The 15,648-nt window shown below is 46.0% G+C and overlaps 1 protein-coding gene across 1 annotated transcript in view; it reads right to left on the bottom strand.

Annotated features, from left to right (window-relative positions):
• The window catches only part of FBXW8 (F-box and WD repeat domain containing 8), a 120,357-nt gene that overhangs the window by 25,455 nt on the left and 79,254 nt on the right, over positions 1–15,648 (bottom strand). Inside the window, exons 6-7 of the mRNA XM_035017086.1 lie at positions 15,378–15,574; positions 11,720–11,926 (exon numbers count right to left, since the gene is read on the bottom strand). Coding sequence (XP_034872977.1) covers positions 11,720–11,926; positions 15,378–15,574 — 404 coding nt within the window. The remainder of the gene's footprint in view (positions 1–11,719; positions 11,927–15,377; positions 15,575–15,648) is intronic.

Genomic DNA, 15,648 nt, shown 5'->3' with positions numbered 1-15,648 from the left:
TTTTGCCCTCGTGGTGACATATTCAGCTGTTTCAGAAGTGGGAGGTACAGTTTCATTCAGTACAGATCTTGAAGTGCAAGACTAGTAATACCCATTAAAAAAAAAAAAAAAGACACAAAAGAAAAAGACTTCTCAGTCTTTGGGGTAGAATTTACTCACGTAAACGACCCAAGTTGCCTTTCTGACCCAACATAAATATGACCCGCAAAAATGTCGTTAAAATTTTCACTACAAAAAATGCAGGGTCTGCATATTCATGTTCGCATACAAAGCTAAGTGAACAGCCTCTATAAATTCACAGATGAGCTAAGATTTAAAAAAAAACGATGAGAAAGACAGACAATTGGGGAGAAAGGGGGGCCTAGTGAGAAAAGAGTAAATCATACACAAAACAGCCAATAAAAAAATAAAAAAGCAGTTAATATACATGAATAATGGATGGCTGATTTAAAAGCAGTTTACTCCGATATGATGTAATTTTTGACAATCAGCCAGAGAGACTATTTTGTAAGTCCTGGCCAGAGAGAAGTCAGAGCGGGAGGCTTGGTAACAGGGCGAATCTGTGAGCATGTGCACAATGACTGTCCCCGCCATCCCAAAGGTGACTCTCTGTTGGCAAACAGAAACTTGCCTCCCAGGTGCACTTAGCAGCAGTAAGCAGCACGGTGTGAGGCTTGAAGGAACGGACCCCCGGCCTGAGCGCGGACCCCTGAGGGGCAGCACCCCCTCCACGGTCTCCATAATGTGCTGCTGGCGCAGGCCACACTCAAAGGCAGCACAATGGGAGCAGCAGCCTGGGCTGCTTTCACGTTCAAGTTCTAATTGGAGTGACAAGCCCACAAGGCCAAGATATTTCAGGGACGGGACGGTGTTGCCGAGTGTCGCCAGGCGCTGGGTAGGCAAGGCCCGCGTGCGCTCGCCCACCACCACGTGCCAATGCACCTGCAACCCCCGCTGTTCCAGGACTGGACTCTGCCTGGGAAGGCACTGCCAATCACCGCGGTCTGTGCCAAACGTGGGGGCTTTGTGGTGTGGGCAGATGTCTACAAAGGACCAGAGCGAGGCCAAACCAACACCTATTGTGACCTAAACCTGAAAAGAACCCAGAGAGCAACAGTACGCTCGGGTGAAAATGCAGGCAGACGTAATCCTCATCTCTCTCCCGCTCCCTCAACCCTACATCCGTAGATGCTGGAAATAATAAAGGCAGGCGGGTCTGCTCTGTGGAGTGAGCAGAATAGGGCTCTCTGCTTTGCTGCAGGGCTCTCTCTAGACAATGTCCTAGTGCTAGAATAAGGAACAGAGATGTGACCACAAAGAACTGGTGAAGGGGGTACATAAAACCAATAGGAAATGTTCCTTGTCAGAGCGTTCAGCCCAACGAAATGATTAGACTTATTCTGCAAACGTATCACCGAAAGCTGAAAATCCTCCCACCCTCCTGTTAGGCTCCCAACACGCCTCATGGTATCAAAGAACACAGGCAGTTTCCAAGTGCTTCCCAAAGAGTACCCACAAGTAACTGCTCACAGCCCCATGAGAAAGTCATTCCATCGCTCTCATACAGGGAGGCAAATGGAGGCTGCAGACTACGTGACGGAATCTACAAGCCCACAGACTTAACATCGGACCTGACGTGCAGGCTGTCACACTGGCCGGGCTCTCGGTTCCCATTTGACTAGGGTGGTGACTTCGAGCTTGCCCCCAGGTTAGACTGGACAAAGGTTTAAAGGAGGGCAGAGAGGCAGAGTGCGGCTAAAATCAGACCCCGGACACACAGGACAGCTGACGGGGAAGAGTGAACAAATGCGCTCAACAGTCAGGGCCTTTGGTGTTGGGCAGGCGGTCCACGCTACAGCTGTGGTTCAGGACTGTACATACATACACACACACACGAGCTCAGAAGGGCTTTGCACATAAAGAATATTATAAATAATACCTGTTAATAATCCTGATATTCCTTCACATAAATCCTTTCAGAATAGTCCATGTGATTCTCACAACCACCAAGTGGAAGACAAATACTACTGCCTACATTTCATGCACGAAGGCGCAGAGGCCTAAAAGCTTGCCCCAATTACATAGGTGGCAAGAGTGGCCAAGGACACAGCAGGCAGAGCCCAGCCAGTCCCATCCCTACGTCAGTGTCTGCCACCTTATCACGATGCCTTCCTGGTTTCCAAGAAAAATGGTTCTTAATAATGGCTAATGTTTATAGTGTCCTCTTAGGTGCAAAAGACTACCATGATGCAGTCTCTCACCTGCTCCCCGCAGTCCCATATGGTGGGGGTCCCATGATTTTACTTGCTGTACACATGAGGAGACAGAGGTGTGGAGCACTTACACAGTGATGAGGTTCTGGAACCATGATTCAAACCTGGGGTGGGCCTCCAAGCCCCTGCTCTTTAAACCTCTACCCCACGGTGCGCAGAGTGTGGCCCCAGGACGAGGAGCATCACAGCACCTGCCAGACATGCAGATTCTCAGGCCCCACCCCAGACCCCCTGACTCAGAAGCCTTGGGGCTAGGGTCCAGAGATCCACATATTTCTATGTCCCCTGGCATTTGAGAACCCCGTCCTACATCTATACTGCCTCCCAAGCCAAAAATGAGTCTCCACCATGACAGAAGTATGACTCAGCTATAAATGCTCACTTCCTGCCTCCCAGTTAATGCTAATCTAGTTAAGAAGAATGCTGGGCAGTAACAGTACCAAAAGGTGAGATTTAGACCACGTACAACCCAAGTCAGAGAAGAAGGGTATTCACTGAGAGCCAGAGTGTCAGTACGGCTCCTTCTGGTAAGTGGGACTCTGGACAGACCTTTCCTGAAAGGACATGGAGAGACAGGAGGGAAAGAGGGAATGCTTCCACTGGTCAGTAACAGACATGTCATGTTGTGGACCTTGTCAGCCTGGCTGGAGCAAGGGACTCATTCTGGAGGTGTGGGCTGGAGAGCAGGACCTTGACTCCTACAGGTCTTGAGGGCCAGGCTGACGGCTGGCACCAGGGCCTTACCCACAGTCCTCAGCATGCATACACTGCTCTGGCAAAGCCCGATGGGACCCTGAGGTATGCCGACAGGTGGTATAAGAGTGCAGAGGTGGGGAAAGAGCAGGGACCAGTGACGGAGGGGGGACTGGGGAGCAATTATTTTCACTTCATTTTTGTGAGCCTAAGAGTTCACACCCCAAGGAAACACCGCAGTGCAATGAGGACACCCAGGGGAGTAGATGGAGCCTGAACCAGAGGGCCTAACCTAGAAAGATCCAAAGGGTCTGGGTATTGAATTTGGTCCAGGTCCAGTCAGTTGGTCCTCTATCAGTGGACGTTTCTGGGGCAGGAGAGGTGAGCAGAGGCTGGGGCCCAGGTCCCAGCAGAGCTGCTTTCTGCATGCCCTGCAGTTCAGACAATTCCTGGCCTCCTTTTTTTATTTTTTGAAACAAATCGTTACCATCTTACAATCCTGTAGGATGGAAACCTACTGTGGGTCTCACTGGCTAACAGCCAGGTGTCAGCTATGTTCTTAGCTGAAGACAAGGGAAGAATCCTTTCCGGCTTCTAGAAGCTGCCTGCGTTCCCCGGCTCTTGGACCCCTTCCCTCCATCTCCCAGCCATCAATAGGGAGTCAGGACCTTCTCACATGACACCACCCTGGCCTCCCCTCCTCCCTCCCTCTTCTACTTTTAAGGACCCTTGCAATTACACGGGGCTCACCCAGATAATCCAGGACAATCTCCCTATTTTAAGGTCAGGAAATTGGCAACCTTACTTCCTTCTTCCACCTTCATTCCCCTTTGTCATGTAACCTAACCTATTCCCGGGATCTAGCGACCCCGGACATTTGGTGAGGGGCGCTCTGTTGGATTCCTGGCCTCACTGTGACACACTGTAAACCTCATTACTCATCTCAAATTCCTTAATTTGGAATATGATCGCTCAAACTTGGACTGAGCTGGAGTTTTCCTTTACTGTGCAAATTAATAACACACAGAGAGAATGCTTAAAAGAGTAACTTTGCGTCCATTAGGACTCATAAGCAACTCAATAATTTATAATTATTAACCCACTCCAACGTGATGCCTCATTGAAACTGGAGTGCTGAGTAAATGAATAAATCATATTCCATCTATGTATTGAATAAAAAGCAAAGTTCTCTAACTTATAATATTTTGTTAGTCTAAGCTGCTAGGTGTATTTGAAAACAATAAAATGTCTTAAATATCCTGAAATTTCACTCACACAGGTCATTTTCTGTGTGCTTTCTTTCTCCTGCTCTCCGCCAAACTACCCATGTGTTTCAAAGGTCCAGACATCTATATACCAGAGCATGCCTCCGATTCTACAGTGTTACTGTTTTTACTTCTAGAGCAAAGACAAACACTCCTATAGGCCCCTCCTTGATCTTTATCAGTTGAAAAGCAAGCTAATTTTTTTTTTTAGATTTTTATTTATTTGAAAGAGAGAGACACAGCGAGAGGACACAAGCAGGGGGAGTGTGAGAGGGAGAAGCAGGCTTCCCGCCGAGCAGGGAGCCCTCTGCGAGGCTCGATCCCAGGACCCTGGGATCATGACCTGAGCCGAAGGCAGACGCTTAACGACTGAGCCACGCAGGTGCCCCAAAGCAAGCTAATTTTTAACCCTAACAAAACCTAATTGCTGCTTGGGCCATACTGACTCCAAGACTCACCAAAGCTGTACCTATTTGTGAGGTGAAACAAACACAAAGGTCACCTCCAAGTTCACATTCTTCCATGGGTGTGGAATGGTAAACCAGGATGGAAATTCCACATAAATAATCAAGAAAGCCATTAGAAAAATTAGGCCCTATTAACAGGTCATCCGTAGATCTTCTTTGGATAGGTGAAGGGGATTAAGAGATACAAACTTCCAGTTATAAATAAGTCATGGGAATGAAAAGTACGGCACAGGGAATATAGGCAGTAATACCGTAATAACATTTTATGGGGACAGATGGTGACTATACTTACCATGGTGGGCACAGCACAATGTAGAGAACAGTCAAAGCACTAGGTTATACACCTGAAACTAATAACATTGTACGTCAGCTATACTTCGATTAAAAAAGAGAGGGGGAAAAATAGGGCCTAAATAAAATTCTAAGCTGATTCAAGAGGCAAAAGAGAAGAAAGGCAATGATCATCATATACTTCAGTGTAATCATCTTGTAATCTTGCTCAGAGCTTCAAGAATACTGGTCCATGTTTTTAAAAATCGGAAAATGACACAAATGTCGTTGGTATACAAAAATCGTGCAAATGTGAGTGAAGACAAAAGATGTTTAAGACACAGTGCCAGTCCTCTCCAATAAGGCTTCGTGTGTCAGAGGCTTTGACACAAAGTGACTCAGCATTCACATTAACTTACTCCATTGTTCTGCAAGCAGCTAAATTGATCCATCCCTTATCTGTTCTAAATGTATTCTTCCAAAACAATTCTCAGGAAAATGAATCTCGTGAAGCACCACAGATTGCTATCACTGCAAGCATGGCTTTAGCCCTGCCTGCACTAGTCCCCGTGTTCCAGCCTGCATCACCCCAGTGCTGCTCCCCCGAGCCCCCCCCAAACTTCCTCCCCTTCAGGCCTGCTGCCTCTGCCTCGGCTTGCCCCCTACCCAGGCTTTCCTGATCAACTCCAACGGATTTAAAGCTAGGGGGTGGGGAGGTGAAAGAGGAACCTGCAAGTGCTGGGCACCAGCCCCACGCAAAGCCCATTACCTGCTTTTCCCAGGTCTTCTCCCTTTCCAAACAGGGAGCCTGAGGCATGCGAGTGACCCGTCTAAGGTTTATCTGACTCCAGAATCTTGCTGAGTCCCCAGTGGTTCTCCCACCACTTGACTGGAGCTGAAAACACTCTCCCCTCTATTTCCTTCCTCTGGCTTCATCGCACCCTCTCAGGAGTGGCTCAGGACCACCAGAGACCCTACAGCCCTCTTAGCTTCCATGACCAGCAGCAGTATTCCAAGAAATGCCTTTGGCGGAGTCACCCGCCATGACTGCACAGGATGTCAGAGGTGGGCGGTCCCAAAGTCTCCAAAGTCAGAGGTTCCATGCCCTGAGATACCCTAGAGCCATGGAGGTTCCCTCAGGGCTTCCACAACACGTGAGAACTTATTATTATTCATTAACAATACAGAACCATTATCTCACCTCCTGATACCATTTCAGGGCTAAAACGCATACGGAAAGCATTTGAATGTTCCATCATCATCTATTTATCTGTATAACTCTTCATTGCTCTGACACTCAGCAACTTCAGTAAGAAGGCCTCCACAGGGCCTCAGGTCCATCTTGATGGCGAGAAAACCACTTTTGTGCTGCTAAGTTGCTGGTAAGGCCCACAAGACAGCAAGCCCCACGCAGAGGTCATGTTTGATTCATCTCGGTTTCCAGTTCCAGTCAGAAGTCTAGCACACGGGGGTGTCGGGGGGGGGGCTCAGTCACGTGTCCAATTCTTGGTTTTGGCTCAGGTCGTGATGTCAAGGTCAAGAGATCAAACCCTGCATCGGGTACGGCGCTCAGCCGGGGGTCTGCTTGAGATTTTCTCCCTCTCCCTCTGCCCCTCCCCCAACTCGCATGTGTGTGTGCACGCTCTCTTAAATAAATCTAAAAAAAAAAAAAAAAGAAAAAGAAATCTAGCATACAGCATGTGTTTAATAAGGAGTCACTAACAATGGCAGCAATCTCAACAGCAAAAATGGATCTTTTTGGTAGTCCACATCACTCAGTAACCCAAGAAAACTGGTCTCCAAGAGCTATTTTCCTAAATTTCTCCAAGAACAAAGTATATATAAAAAATTTTAGGGGCGCCTGGGTGGCTCAGTTGGTTAAGCGACTGCCTTCGGCTCAGGTCATGATCCTGGAGTCCCGCATCGGGCTCCCTGCTCGGCGGGGACTCTGCTTCTCCCTCTGACCCTCCTCCCTCTCGTGCTGTCTCTCATTCTCTCTCTCGCAAATAAATAAAATCTTTAAAAAAAAAAAAAAAATTTTAAAGGTTTTAAGATGAGAGTGAAAAGAAAATTAGCCATCTATTTTGTGAACTTTCAATTCTAAATTAGTCATCCTGCTTGTAAAATACCAAGTTTTTGTTCTCTGGAATAGAACCCTGAGCAAAAGATGGATTTCACATTCTAGTGTAGGTATGGGAGAGCGGGGCCCAAACTCACAGGTGCTGCGTTTCTGATTCCAAGGCTCTCTCTGATATTTCACCTCGTGATGAGCGCCCCCTGCCAATCCAGAGTCCTTTCACGTTCATGTTTAGGGAACGATTATCACAGGAGACGTTCGCAGTCACTGTCCAGCGTGATGTAAGCGGAGGCAGCAGCGCCAGGCAAGCGTCCTTGTCACACACAGTCCAGCCTTCTGGGTTCCTTCACTCACATCCCCCTGATTAGGACGCATGCCGCGTGCTGCTTAATACGATCTGCCATCGAATGCCAAGTACTTCAGAACTAAATTAGGAAATATGTCCAAATACACAGAAGGATGCTAAGAGCCCTAAGTGGGTCTCTCTTTTTCCTTTATGAGGCATGAGACTCATCGTCAACATAATGCTCTTAAATGAGGCAATTCTATCTTCTCTCTACCTCTGAGAGCAAGATTTAATTCAAGCAGCAAAAGAATTAATAAAGATAATACAGTATCATAAATACCATTTTCATGGATGAAGTGTTTTTGACAGATTCAGGAAATGTGAGACATAAAAACACATTTTAGAGGGTTGGTAACAGAGTTGACATGGATTTCTGCATTGCAGCACAATGGAGACCAGAGTAATTGCAATTACATTTGCTTTCCCTCACCATCACATGCCACTTAGCAATGGCCACCTTTCAGGTCATTTGTGCCACTGAAGCCAAGAGCCCAAGAAGGCAATATTAAAACCCTGGAGCGTGTAAGCCTGGGGATCCCTGCACACAGGCAAACCAAGAGGTACCAGAGCTTTTCTCTGATCCTTCCTGAGCTGGAAACAGCTGAACCACCAGCTGTATTTACAAGCCTTTTCTTAAGACTAAATACATTTCTTTTCTTTTTTTGAGAGAAAGAGAGAAAGAGAGAGAGAGAGGGAGAGAGAAAGCATGCATCCACATGTGAGGCAGGGGAGGGGCAGAGGGGCAGGGAGAGAGAGAATAAGCAGGCTCCATGCCCAGCATGGAGCCTGATGCGGAGCTTGATCTCACAACCCTGAGTTCATGACCTGAGCGGAAATCAAGAGTCGGATGCTCAACCAACTGAACCACCCAGGTGCCCTGAGATTAAATACATTTGTGCTATGTTCCTTGGTTTCATCTCCTTAGGAGACTGTGTATATTAACAGGGCTAGGTTCTAGAAGTGCCAATTTGCTGAAGCCTGTGCAGAATGCTGTTGTAACACTCCAATGCCAGGAACGCAACTGGTGTTCTGTAACTCTCTGTGCCCAACGTGTGTCCGGCTGGCTAGCTGGATGTCTGAACGGATGGATCTGAAACCATCATTATCTGATGCTCAGATAGCTGTGGTGCCTATAAAATGTTAATGTGATCATCATATGGTGCGAGAATATTCTCCAACTGAACACAAATAACACCGCTGGAATACTTCTACAGGCTGGGGAAATTCTGGTTGCTGACTCAAATTCTGTATCAACATTTGGACTTCACCATCTGCTTTGATCACAGTTAATCAATAACGGATTATAACTAAACCTCAGTTCCGTATCAATACAAATGAAGATAAACCAAACTCTCTGTTCTCATAAAGCCTTCATCTGAATCCTAAATACACAGGCCAGAGGCACAGACCCAAAGCCCCACGTGTATATAGCTGCAGGCAAACTCTTCCTAATAGTCTCACACTAACCTAATAAAACGGGCTGGGCCACGTGCTGCCGGGCCAAAGCAGATAGAGCCAAAACATGGTATTCACCAGCACAGTGACGCTGAGCACCGCATGCGAGACTGTTTGGGAATTATGGTATTACATTATAGGACAGCAGGATGATACTAAAATCTTAGAGCCACCCATGACATGGCTTAATTCACCCAGAAATGTTACAGGACAATTACATTTCCTAACAATGCAGGTTTTTCTCAAACAAGCAGAGAATCCATTGAACACAATCAGATGGAAAGTGCTGCCTCCTCAAAACTGAGGAAAGTTTCACAGACATAGCTTGGCCTCCCTCACGTTTCAGTGGATGGCATTCATGTTGGAGAAACATCTCAATGCAAAGTTATTACCGCACTACTAACAACCACCAGCCATCTACCCGCACAAGTGTTGGAGGGTTTGGAGTTGCACTCACAAAATACTTGGATGACTAATGGTACCATCAGATTCAAAGAGATCGTGAAACACATTCTTGTAGCAAATTAACTTCCACTCTTCATTCTAAAACACCAATGAAAAATACCAGGTAATGACTTATTTGAGGGACTATAAACTTTTAAAAGTGAATTTTCATAAAATCAGTGGGTTAATCAGCCGATTCTAATAATTAGTGCTTTTATTTTATTTTTTTTAGATTTATTTATTTGAGAGAGAGACAGAGATAGTGACAGAGATAGCAAGATAGAGTGAGAGAGAGAAAGTGAGCGAGCACACAAGGGGGGAGGAGAAGGAGAAGCAGGCTCCCTGCTGAGCAGGAAGCCTGATATGGGGCTGATCCCAGGATCCTGACCCAAGCTGAAGGCAGATGCTCAACTGAGCCACGCAGGTGCCCCTAATTAGTGCTTTTAACTGGGTTGGAAAACCCGAGACATCCAAAACAGCACTTCCTTGAGTCAATATCCAAAGGATGCACCCAGTCTAATTTTGTGCTGAACTATCCCTTGACTGGTTTCTCAAATACATCCACTCAGGTAAGTCAAAGAGAAAAAGGACCTGCCTATGAAAAATTTGTTAAAATAGGACAAATTTAAGCCAGGCTAGTGCTAAATATAACTATCACCTCACTACACTGAGAACTTGAGACATGAAGGAGATAACCAAAACATGAAAGTACGATGGCTGAAAACTTAGACAGCAAAAAGGTCTCTCTTCTCTCAACAAATGAGCTCACCGGGGACCAGAAAAGAAGGTTTTCTCAAAGCTCGAGAAAGGAAACTGCCTTAGGAAACCAACTGCTCTCCCCTCCCCCACCTCCCAGGAAGGCACAACACAGGAGTTAAATCATCCTAAGTCTATCTTTCCAGCTAAGCTGTGCTGAATGTGCTTCCACAAAACAGGCTAACTAGAGCACAAAGGGAGTCCATTGTCACAGTGAGGTTGCAAAAAGCCACATGTATTTTTGACTGCTTTATGCATCTTCCCGAACGAAGAGTAAGTCACTGCAATCCGGGATGCTTCAGTTCTTTGCACATTTACTAAGTTGCAAAACCAGTGACCACCTTGATGAATGAGATTTGATCTTAGAGGGGACTATACACAGGGGAAACAAGATGTAAAAATCACAACCAGAGGCCAGACTTAAACTATGAGTGGAGGAAATAAACAGGAAGCGCCATGATGGTAACGCTCACGTGCCAGGCACTATGCCTACAAGCTTTACAGACAGGCTTTCATCGAACCCTACAGTTTTATGAAGTAGGTACTATTCGGAACTCCCTTTTACCAATGAGAAAACTGAGGCACAGAAGGGTTAAGCAACCTGCTTAAGGTCACACAGGGCGGTAGGTTACTGCTGAGTTGGGCCTGAAACTCGGGCTGTGTGCATCCAGAGCCTGGCTCTTCTCCAGGTCGCAATGCTGCTCTGTGGAAGAAGGCCTCCTTCCAGAAGGAGAAGCATCATCAGAGGGGCTGCTGGCTCAAGGAAGCTCCTTCCCAAGGACTGTACCCACTGCCAGCAGGGTCAAGAGCAGGCAAATTGGAGAAAAACAGAACAAAACAAAACTTGATCCCTTTCTCCCCTGATTTCACTGGCAGAGAAAGAGATAAATCAGCTTTAAGACTAAGTACTTGGCCTACAGTCAGGATAGTAAAATGCTAGGTAGTGATAAAATTTAGTCATCATGGAAGGAATTTCAGTTAAAAACTTGTCTCCTTAATTCTGACTCAAAGATGATCGGAAGGCACTTTTATGCACTACTGGTGAGAAATTTTGCTGCAACCCTTTTCGAGGGCAATTTGGCAATGTCCATCACCATCTGAAGTGCACATACCCTCTGACCAAGCAACATAACTGCTAGGAATTTATCCTAGAGATCTACTAACAAGGACTTTCAGAAGTTGCAATACACGTTGTAGCGTGGTTTGTAAGAGCCCAAACAGTGAAAACGACCGAACTGCCCACCAGTGAGGGGGCTGGATAAAGAGACTGTGGGTCGGAAGCATACGCTGGAATCCTATGTACTGACACGGAATGCACTCCAAGGTATATTACTGAACAAAAATGTTGAGTACAGAACAGTATGTATACTAGGATCTCATTTTTTAATGTACAAACGTACCTATAAATGCATTAAATTTTTCTAGATGGATACCTAAAAACTGTTTAATAGTTTCTTCTGTGGAGTGGGGCTGGGGAAAGGGAGGAGAAAGGAAACAATTACTTTTCATTTTATATCCTTCAGAAGTGCTTGAGGTTTCTTTTTATACCATGCTGAATATATATTGCCTGAATACACCTTAAAAAATGTATCCGCTTTAATTTTTTAATTGCCTTCTAAAAAATAAAAATCGATGTTCTTTTTTATTCCTTACACATCTTACTATTTTTGTACCTTGTTTCCTTCGTATACCCATCCTAGACTCTTCACACCGAAAGCAGCCTGGCTGGCTGAGACATCCAGACACGTGACGGGCTGGCCGTAGACATAATGGAGGGTTCTGGCAGAGTCTTCGGCTTTTAGCAGGTATACCAGATCTCCAGCCGTGGCCACTGCCACAGGGTACCTTCCAGTATCTGGAACTATTTCAAGGTAGTCAACCTGTGAAAGGATAAGAGTTACATAGTCCATCAGGTCTCACCTACGGTTCATCCTGACTTGGTCAAAAATACACAATTCCTCCTATACGTCAATAAGACCAGCAACCTAACAGAAAAAGATGGGCAAAGGGTCTCAGTTCACAGGAAATGAGAACACAGTTCTTACACTAATAAAAAGTTGCCCTTTGTAAAAGAAACATGATACATTCCTGATAAGAGAAATACGAAGTAAAAATTCACCTAGATACCATTTTCACCAGTCATATCAGCAGAGATCAATTAGCCTGATAGGACATTGGTCTGGAAGTGGAGGGGGGACAACCATATTTGCGGATCCCGCTTATGGTTGGTGGGATGTAATCTAGTCCAACCTCTCTAGAGGGACATCTGGCAATACTTACCACAATGTCAAATGCACATATGCTCTGAACCAGCAAGTTAGCCCTAGAGATTTACTTACAAGTACACTCACACACATGCAAAACAACTGTGTCCAAGGTTATTTACTGTAGCACTATGCTGTCTTAGCTAAAAACTAGAAAAACCTAAACACGCCTTACGAAGGGACTAATTAACAGTAGATCTATGCACTGGAATACTATGCAGCCACGGGAAAAACAGCATGAAGCATTCTTTATAAACTGATACAAACGGAATCCTATCCAGGATACATTTGGGGGAAGAAAAGCAGGGAAGCAAGGTAACAGGACTCACAGAGTGCTACTGTGCGTGAAGGGGGGCCGGGGGGCCACGGGACATATGTGGCTCATGCAAGTATAAATCTGCCGCCGATGGCTGCCTTCAAAAAGGGAACAGAGTTCTTTGATGGGGGGGGGAAGAGAGATTTCTCCCTGTAAACCTTATTGTATCTTTTAAATTCTGAACCACGAGGGTTAACAACTATTCAAAAAATTAGAGCTTTTTTTTTAACCACTCAGTTCCAAATTAGCACCATTCACATTTTGACATTTGTGCAAATACCAAAAATGTGTTGCTGAAAGGCTCAAAGTACCCGAGGTATCGGTCCTCTGCTGGCCTCAAGGTTATCGAGAGGAGAAAGGCGCCCACAGTATCCCTGACTGCGTTATTGCAACCACTTCCTCTAATCTGCTCGGGAATGAGGAGCTCCCTTCAGGAATAATTTGCTTTTCTATGTCCCTAAGTGGCACACGTCTCCCAAGCACAGTTTATGCCAGGTTTTCACCTCAAGTGAAATGGGAGAGTACAAAAGCAGAAGGTGTGCCATGATGTGTAATTATGAAAACCACTGGGGCGCCTGGGTGGCTCAGTCAGTTAAGCGGCTGCATTCGGCTCAGGTCACGATCCCGGGTTCCTGGAATCGAGCCCCGCGTCCGGCTCCACGCTCAGCGGAGAGCCTGCTTCTCCCTCTCCCTCTGCCTGCCACTCTGCCTACTTGTGCTCTGTCTCTATCTCTCTGTCAAATGAATAAATAAAATCTTAAAAAAAAAAAAAAAGAAAAGAACAATACATATCTCTTAAAAAAAAAAAAAAAAAAAAGAAAACCACTGTGTGAAAGGGCAGCGCCGCCCGGACAATAAGCCAAACGCGTTCAAAAGCCTGCATCCCGAGGCCTGTCCAGAGGAGCTTGGGAGAGTGAACGTCCGGGTGACTCTGCTCATCCTCCGGCCCAAGAGTGTGAGTGGCGGCCCCACGTCCCCAGCCAAGAACTCATCACAAAGGACAGACATTCTAGGCCAGTAGTACCAACTAGGGAACACTGCCATTGTGATCCAGGGAACCTGTCTGGGGAAGACAAAAACGGCCCGGCTCTCACGGGCCAGGAGGTGCCTTTTTCAGTGACAGCACATTTTGTGGAAACCCCTCATCCAGGACGAGAAATAACACATAAAAAGCATAACAACACGTGCCTCCAGCAGTGGTTGCCTGCTTCCTCTCTCCCCTATTCTAAAACTCATTTCTTATTTTCCTAAAATCAACATCGTCAGTCTAGCCATTTAATTTCACTTTCCTGTTGGATTTTTGACAGACCGAGAGGCTCAGATCGACTGTGGCTGTGCCATTTGCCAGGAGCTGTAAACTACTTCAAAAAGCTTCCAGTCTGTGCCAGGATGCCACCTTATTGCCAAGGCAGGATTTACACTTTACAGAGGAACTCACATCCTAAGTAACTGTCTGAATTCATATAATTATTGCTCGTCTAGAATGTTCTTTAGGCAGAGACCAAATAGTAAGCACTATGGTAGTTTTGAGAACAAACAGAAAGATGGTATTTCCACATTTTTCTAATAAAACTCCAAGAGGAGGGTCAGGCAGTTTGGGGAACCACCACCTAAACTGCAGACATTACTTACTAAAGGGACCAGAAGCTTATGGAGGTGAAGTGGTGATGCCATGGCTTTTTAGTTACTCAAGCCTAACAAGATTTCCACCAGGGGGAAAAAGGGGAAAGAACAGTATCTGTTCCAGGTCAGACCATCAATTCATTATTCAACACTGGCTTTTCTGTTCGCTTTCCCACTAGTGTCAAAATCAAGTTTGTTTAAATTAAATCCAAATTTAGGGGCGCCTGGGTGGCTCAGTCGGTTAAGTGACTGCCTTCGGCTCAGGTCATGATCCTGGAGTCCCGGGATCGAGTCCCGCATCGGGCTCCCTGCTTGGCGGGGAGTCTGCTTCTCCCTCTGATGCTCCCCCCTCTCATGCTCTCTCTCTCTAGCTCGGCAGGGAGTCTGCTTCTCCCTCTGACCCTCCTCCCTCTCGTGCTCTCTCTATCTCATTCTCTCTCTCAAATAAATAAATAAAATCTTTAAAAAAAAAAAATTAAATCCAAATTTAGCATAGATTTGAGCTCTTCCTTCTTACCACAAAATCATCTCCCGCCATATAGACATGGAGGCTCACATATAATTGGACTCAGAGACAGGCTCTACGTGAAGAGCTCTGAAGGTTGGCTGAGCTTCATGCGTGACATCCTGGAACATGGCTACCCAATTAACACGGACTTAAATTTATTTTCACTCAGGAGTTACTCTTAATTCCAGGTGAGGAAATCTTAGGTGGAAGAAAGTGCGGGATGGAAATCTTCCTTCCCATACGGACTGGGATGATACCACTGAATTCATTTTCACCTACCTAATGGGCCAGAAACCGAGCTCAGATTTCCAGGGGAGAATGTCCCATTAATGCGAAGGAGGCCGAGGACCCGGTGATGAGAAACCCCAGCCTGGACTCAGCCCTGAGCTTTGAAGCTGAGATCTGGGGCAAGTCAGTTCACTGCTCTAAGCCTCTATCGGCTTTTTGGCAAATGGGGAAAAGACCACCATCTATTTTGCAAGGCCGTGGTGAGATTTAGAAATGTAAGGCCCAGAGAAAGCCCTGAGTGAACGGGAGCTGCCGACATCATTACTCTCTGTCTATATTAGACCCAGAGATTCCACGAATGGAGAACACAGTGACCAGACTTAAAAGCTTACCAGTTTCTGAACTTCAAATTCGGCAGTGATTTGCCAATATCCCTCCTCACTCGGGCGTAACATCACAACATCAAAAGCAGAAGCTGTGGCCACAACTGCGTCTTCCCGGCTGAGGGCTAGTGCCTGTATTCTTGCGTCGTGCTCAAAACGATGGACAGGATATTTTCCAGTCCTTAGATCCCAAATGTTAAGAAATCCTATGTAAAAAAAACAATGCAGGTAACAGTTGTAAATTCACTTAAAATGGACAACTTTAAAAACAACTGTTCGC

The sequence above is a fragment of the Mirounga leonina genome, unplaced genomic scaffold, assembly GCF_011800145.1.
Source record: "Mirounga leonina isolate KUSES-001 unplaced genomic scaffold, KU_Mleo_1.0 Mir_171, whole genome shotgun sequence".
Lineage (NCBI taxonomy): Eukaryota > Metazoa > Chordata > Mammalia > Carnivora > Phocidae > Mirounga > Mirounga leonina.
This window is presented reverse-complemented; position numbering and strand designations above follow the sequence as displayed.